This window comes from Urocampus carinirostris, chromosome 8 (assembly GCF_059441175.1).
Source record: "Urocampus carinirostris isolate Australia breed hairy pipefish chromosome 8, RoL_Ucar_1.0, whole genome shotgun sequence".
NCBI classification, from domain to species: Eukaryota; Metazoa; Chordata; class Actinopteri; order Syngnathiformes; family Syngnathidae; genus Urocampus; species Urocampus carinirostris.
The window spans coordinates 22,594,496-22,601,782 of NC_142356.1; the positions used below are offsets into that span (position 1 = coordinate 22,594,496).

General features: G+C 37.6%; 1 protein-coding gene and 1 pseudogene across 1 annotated transcript; one reads left to right on the forward strand and one right to left on the reverse strand.

Moving 5' to 3' along the window:
* Positions 1–1,946: 1,946 nt before the first annotated feature.
* LOC148361253 (U2 spliceosomal RNA) lies at positions 1,947–2,060 on the forward strand (annotated as a pseudogene).
* Positions 2,061–3,615: 1,555 nt separating this feature from the next.
* LOC148361254 (uncharacterized) lies at positions 3,616–7,022 on the reverse strand. Its single transcript, XM_088343099.1, has 3 exons — positions 6,957–7,022; positions 4,511–4,567; positions 3,616–4,412 (listed from the first exon to the last, which is right to left on the reverse strand). Exons 2-3 carry the CDS (start codon positions 4,545–4,547, stop codon positions 3,640–3,642), a joined length of 810 nt encoding a protein of 269 aa, XP_088199225.1. The 5' UTR covers positions 4,548–4,567; positions 6,957–7,022; the 3' UTR covers positions 3,616–3,639.
* Positions 7,023–7,287: the final 265 nt, after the last annotated feature.

Consider the following 7,287-nt stretch of genomic DNA (forward strand, 5'->3'; position numbering starts at 1 on the left):
TGCTGCCCTTCCCACACACAAAACGGATACACAAAATGACCTTGTTGTGTTCACACATGTTCTGTTTGTGGACTTTCACAGACATTCTTTGTAAACTTAGAATTCTGCAGCAGAATATTTTTTGAAAAAATAATAACTGTATGGTTTTTGTAAGCTCTATTTTTGTATACTGCTATTCCAAGAAAAAAAACAATTTCCCCCATGTTTTTTATTTAGCTAATTTCATGGTTATTCGTTTTAAAATAAAAAAAAACAATTGCATGTGACTGACATGAAATGTAATAAAATTTCCAGGAGCCAAGATGTTCTCTTTGTTTTTTTGGCAACCGATATTTTTGGGTAAAATAAACTAGCGATTATGACAAATAGCTGCTTTTATTTGCAAGATGTGTCCTTTACTCCCCTCGCGCGGCAAAATAGTTCTGAACCGGACAAGTATGCTGATTTTGCAAGGATAAACCGTCAACTCCCTCTTCTGGCTAAGTGTGTTCATGCATTGGTTTAAGTTCAAAAAACAAAATTATGTAATTGTTTTAAAAATGGTAATTTGAAACAAAATGACACATAACACTAAGTTGTGCCTTTTATTGCTTGGTCAAGACTGCCTTATTGTAGAAAATTTTGGCTTACCTTGGAAGCAAAGGCTGTTCCCATAGAAACATCTAGTTAGTCAAAGTAAAAGACTATGGAAAAAAGACATTGATTCTTAGTATAAGCATACAGAGAAGATGGATGTCAGGATTTTCTGCCTGCCGAAAAAGTCTGACGTAAAATTTGAACTTCCCAAGGTCCTATCCACTTTGGCAAGTGCAACTTCACACAGACCATGAGGTTGCGTCGTTTGAGGTGTCCTGAAAAAAGTTAAATATTTGATCATTCAAGTATGTAGTTAAAATGCCCAACTGAGTTCAAAGAGCCCTTGTGCTTTATTTTCCACTGCGCCTTTCTGCTTGTATCTTATTTTTAGAAAAGCTGTTCGGGGCTGAACACATCAGGTAGGAGAAATGGGGCCGAGGGAGAAGATTGCTGGAGAGTGACGTCATGCTTATCTGTGCGGGGTTGTGTTCCTTCCGTATTTGTTTGTGTAGCATGAAAATTGTGAAAGTTATAAATGCTGTGCTACTGTTCCAAATGCCAACCAAAACCCGAAGAAAAATTAAATAGAGTTTATCCGATGGTGTCTAAGAAATGCACGTACTTGCACGCGCATCATGAACAAGTTGATTGAGGTTGCAATGATGACACAAGACAAGAGCTGGCGGCAGCAAGTGAAATAAGTTTCAAACCCCGTACAGCTCCTTTAAAGACTATACAAATAAATGTCACTAAACTTGTAAAGGGTATATAATCACTGATATTCTACCAAACTGGCCATCATCTTACCATTGTTTTCAAAGATTTTGATTTTTTTTTACAACTGAAATTAGTAAAAATGAGCATTAGGCCGGGAAGGTTCTGTGCTACTTTACGAAACAATTATAGGAAAACAACATTTTAAGCCGTGGCTGGGTGGTTAGCGCGCAGCCCCACAGTGGAGAGGTTCAGGGTTCAAGTCCAGCTACCGCAGCCTCCCCATGTGGAGTTTGCATATTTTCCTCATGCCTCTGGTTTCCTCCCACATTCTAAAAAGATGCATGTCAGGTTAAATAGCCGGTCCAAATTGGCCGAGGTGTTAATGAGTGAGTGAGTTGTCCGTCTTTGTGTGCCCTGCGACTAGCTGGCAATCAGTTCAGGGAGTCCCCTACCCACTGCCCGAAGACAGCTGGGATGGGCTCCAGCACCCCCGCGACCCTCCTGAGGTTAAGCCGTACATATAATGGAGGGATGGATTGTTTGAAACACTCTTTTAGAGGCACAAAGAAAGAAAAGGCCTAATGAGAAGTTCTGGAAGTGTCGGCATGAATCAGTCAGGCTGTGTGAAGGTCAGGTCAGGAGCTGGCAGTATGGTAGCCTATGAGTTATCATAGATTTTTGCAATACGGAGATGGAATAAGAGCTTGCTCTGTCCACTCCACGCATCGGCCCGGTATTGCAGTACCTCCGGGAACGGTGCATTCACAATGATCGCAGCAAGGCTTTAAGGCTAGGACCTTAGCTTGACCTTTTGGCTGAGAGTAAGAGTCCCGGCTCCTAGGTTTGTAGCATATTATGAACTGACGGATAATGGATAATGAATAAAGAAGATAGAACAATAAACCCTTAAAAAATAACCACCCCCCCAACACAATAACTAATATTCCCAACCATCTAAGCAGAGTTGTTGTAAGTTCATTTGTTGCTACCCTGTCATCAATCATTCCAGTATTCATCCTTAATAGAAGGTTATGTGATACATTTAAACAGTTATGGGAGAACATTGTCTAAAAAACTTTCAGAGGCACAAAGGAAGAGAAAGCCTCACCGACCACATTAGCTCCCTTTTTCATTAGAGCAAATAAGTAATCAGAACTGCTGTGAGTTAATTCATCGCTCGACGGACATCAGTCATTGTTATTCATCCATAATAGAGGTTTCAGATTAAATGGAAAGTTAAATATTGGAACAGCTGCGCACCTCAAGTCTGGTAAACTATGACCGATGTACAGTACAACTGTTTTTATTCCGTAGTTATCTTTTAAGGTGTTGAGGGTGATGAGGTATATTTTTGTGCAAATGTGTCGAGAAGACTGGCACTTCAGCAGACAGAAAATACTTTAACTGAGTTTTATAAATACATAATATTTATGGGATATGGTTTCACCTTTTTCGGACTCCAAACTGAAAATCAATCGCAGTCGAATATACCCAACAGCAAGGTTATCCAAATTTTGTTTGAGGAAAAGTCATTACCTTTCCTGTGTTTTAATAATAAAAAAACGTTTACCATTTATTAAAATTGGTGAAATCTGTCCAGAATACAGTGAAACAAAAAACATAGGTAAAATGTAACAGCTTCTTAAGTTGACACAATGCAAATGAGAAAATGGTTGTGATAAGCCAAACCATAAAAATCTCCAGATTAAAAAAAATCCATTATTCATTTTGTTGTGAAAAAAATTATATTAAATAAGTTACCATATTTGTACAACATTGCTTTTTTTAAATAATCACACAGTCATTTTTAAAAACAGCAGTTAAAAATAAAAAATGGAAAATACTTGCACATATAGTATCATTGACATTAGTCATAGGTCTCCAACATGGTGCCCGCAGGCCCTTAAAAACACCTCAAAAGCCCATGGACAGGTTCTGAAAACAACTCACCACTGATGGGTCATTGCAATTTTCTGGGAAGCTTGATTTCTAACCGTCATAATGTTTTAGTGGTGGACTAGGCCCATTTTATTTCTACTAATTACAACCTGGTAACAACACAGTAATAATATTAGTTAATATAGGAATGCGTATCAAACTAGAAGCCCTTCAAGCTAATAAGGAATAAAAAAGTAGCCCTCAGCTTCAAAAAGCTCAGTTTTGCCTGTAATAAATATGCATTCATATATATATATATATATATATATATATATATATATATATATATATATATAAAATTTCTCTAAAAATGACCAATTTAAATCTCATTGTGAGACTGGACTTTTGTTTTCACTTGTCAATGCAGATTTTGTGGTATTTTGAAATAAATTAGGAGTGATAACTGGTTTACATAGCGAAGACTTTAAGGAGTGCCGCGCTAAGATAACATAGGAGCACCACACTGCTCCCACGAGTGGGCATGGCAGTCGAGCTTGCTGTTGTGGCGGTTGCTGTATTACCAGTAGTTGCATTGTTGCTGTTTGCCGTTGCAGTATTTCCAGGTGTTGTTGCACCACTGCCAACTGCAGTATTGCCGGTCGCCGTGTTGCCATCTGTGGTTACAGTGTTACCGGTCATTGTGTTGCCTGCTGTAGTGGCGACGTTGCCGGTTGCTGTGTTGCCAGTCATTGTGTTTCCTGCTGTAGTGGCAGTGTTGCCAGTGCCAGTGTTGCCTTCTGTAGTGGTGGTGTTGCCAGTTGCGGTGTTACCGGCTGTGTTTCCCGTGTTGCCAGTCATGGTGTTGCCTGCTGCGGTGGCAGTGGTACCGGTTGCGGTGTTGCCTGTTGCTGTGTTGTCGGCTGTGGTGGCAGTGTTGCCGGCTGTTGTCGCTGTGTTGCCTGTTGCGGTGTTGTCGGCTGTTGTGGCAGTGTTTCCAGTCGCAGTGTTGCCAGTTGCGGTGTTGCCGGCTGTTGTCGCTGTGTTGCCTGTTGCTGTGTTTTCGGCTGTGGTGGCAGTGTTGCCAGTTGCGGTGTTGCCAGCTGTTGTCACTGTGTTGTCTGTTGCTGTGTTGTCGGCTGATGTGGCAGTGTTGCCAGTCGCAGTGTTGCCAGTTGCGGTGTTGCCGGCTGTTGGGGCAGTGTTTGCTGTGTTGTCAGTTGCAGTCTGAGCATTGACAGATGCTATGAGGGGAAAAATGTGCATGAGTTTGTGTGTCACTCTCAATACAATTTTGGGAAAAAATGTTATTGCATAAAAGTTATTAGAATGAGATGCTTACCAATGAGCAGGAATTGAAACAGGATTAGCAAGCGCATCTTTGGAAGGGAACAAATACCTAAAAAAACAATAGTTAATAGTTATCTAAGCCAGTTTTTGGGGGTGCTCAAGCAACTCCAAATTTATCCCAAGCAGCCCCAAAAATGATCGCATTTGAAAAAATCTTACCTTATAAAATATCAGGATGGGCTTAAATATGATGAAAAACGTTAGTTAAATGTATTGAAAAATTAAAATAAAACAATATGAACAACACAGCGTCTGAAATACTCCACTGCCTTGAAATGGTTCAGTCCCTTTGATTCCTAGCATGGCTCTCTATATTTAGTTTTTTGATATTACTGTAATTCTATTTTTTAAGTATTTTTGTAGAATTTCTGCAGTCACATTTTTGTCGTATTTCTGTATTTTATGAGTATTACTAGTTGTATTTTTGTAGTATATCTGTCGTAATACTTCTGTGGAAGCATTTTTGAAGTGTTTCCATACTAGTATTTTTGCACTATATTTTAATATTACTGCAGTTGAATTTTGTGGTATTTCTGTCGTAATATTTATGTAGCAGTATTTTTGCATTACAGTATTACTGTTGTGTTTTTATAGTATTTCTGTAGAGGTATTTTTGAAGTATTTCCGTACTTGTAGTTTTGTAGTATTTCATTAGTATTTTTTAATATTAGGTACTTTTGTAGTATTTGTGCTGTAATATTTCTGTAACTGTATTTTTGTATCAAAATATTAGTACCTATTTTCTTCTATAGTATTTTTTTATCGTAATACAGACAAATGATATATTAGGTCCCTGTTTTTAAGCACTAAATTTGATGTTTAGTTTTGTAGTCATTTTGTAGTATTTTATGGTATTTATGTTGCAGGCACACAGAAGGACAATGGGGACAAAGTTAGCACCCAAACACAAAAAACAATTATTACTTGTACTACATTTACTTTTATGTATAGAACTTCATTATATTTTGACCATCTTTGTTTGATGGGCAGCATACGGCCTGTGGCCCATCCGTTGCCCACACTTGCTCTGGGTGCCCAGCACCCCCAAAACTGAACCTCAAATCTCCCCTTTGGTAGACTAAGGCTTTGTCTACATGTATCTTTTTTTATTAGACCCGCACAATTCTCTCGTCCAACTGCATAAAAACCTTCCTTTAATACAGCTTTGATTAAATAAAACAAGATTTTTTTAAAAGGACATTCAATGAGAGCATAATTTTAATCCACATAAGCACTCACCATTGCAACAAAATCCTCTTGTCATATTAGTAATGTTAAATTGTTAAGAAATAAATATTATTTTGCAAGAAAAACGTTACATCTTATGAGAAGACCATTATCAAGTTCAGCTATGTCTTGTTATGCTAAAAAAGGATTATCAACCAATGTTATTTTTTCTAGTTTTATTAAAATTCAAACTTGTATTAGTTAGTTTTAGATATAAAGTACCGGTAATGTGGATTGAAAACTAAAACTTGGTTAAATCTTTAAAGCTTTAACTTTTGACAAAACTAATGTATGTGGTTGTTTAATGGTATTTATCGATGAGATTTTTTTTTTTTTCAAAATTGTAAAATGAAGTTGCAATAACATTGAAAGAAATGTAATAAATAAGGTTTTCATATACTGAGGGAGAAAAATACTGACGTGCAAATAAAATAACTCCCAAGATCTATGGCAATGTTTCCAATTTCTGTATTTTCAAATAGAATAGAATAGAACAGTCTTTAATGTCATTGATAACAACGTAGTGAACATTGTTTGCAACGACTCACTATTTTTCCACAAAGATGACTAATTAAAAAAGATACCGGTATGTTGGAGGAAACATAATAATGTTTGAGAATGGTTATTTCTCAATATTCAATAATAATTGCAAAAATAGTTACTAAAAAAACATTTCATAAAAGATTTTAATAAAAAGAAAAACGGACATATAGAGCTAGGTATCAAGTATCATTTAGAAGTATAATATGGTCTTTCAATAACACAGGGTGTTTCAAACGATCACATATCCTTTAAGATGTGAATATCACAGAAAGCACACGATTTAGGCAAATGTAGTTCAAAAGTATTCACGTTGAAGATCATGACTTTTATAAAATTATTTTTTACAAATCTGTATGAGAAATTCAAAAGCATGTGAATTATGGGAACAATGTCACAAATCGTTACTATGCGCACCGGCATACGTCAAGTCGGTAATCCAGCTCCTGCCACAACACACTGAAGCATTTCTTGGGTAACAGTCTCCAATAGATTACTATCTTATGTATTATTTGATAATGTGTTAGTACAGGTGAATACATTTATTCTAATAATTCATTATTTATATTAAAAGGATACCATTTTTTGAAAACACCCTGTATCATTATTATCAATCGTATCTTGCTAAAACAAATTATCTGCATCGGTCGATGGAAAAAGCATGAACTTACAGAGTGCTGACTTGATTTCTGCGTCTCGAATCTGTTGAGGCCTCGGGTGCGTAAACGGGTGTGACACCTGCCTCTATATAGGCCCGGTGACGGCCACCAGAAGACGCACAGAGATCATTCCTTCCGCCTTGCTCACCTTTGTCCTTTTTCTATTCAAGGTCACGGCATCATTGTGGTGTGGCCGGCTTGCAAAGTAAACAGGTGCACAAAGACGTCACTGTGTGCCACCGTATCACTGACAATCCAGTCGCTGCCGTCTCAGGGCGCTTGTCCCCGCTAAAAGACATCCGCGGAATGAGCAAAAAGGTGGGGACGCTTTTGTTTGCAGCTC

Excerpts from the sequence above, each read along its gene's own strand:
- LOC148361254 (XM_088343099.1), bottom strand. The coding sequence starts at position 4,547 with ATGCGCTTGCTAATCCTGTTTCAATTCCTGCTCATTG. Across the intron at positions 4,413-4,510 it reads GTTTCAATTCCTGCTCATTG|CATCTGTCAATGCTCAGACT; the intron begins GTAAGCATCTCA and ends TTCCCCTCATAG.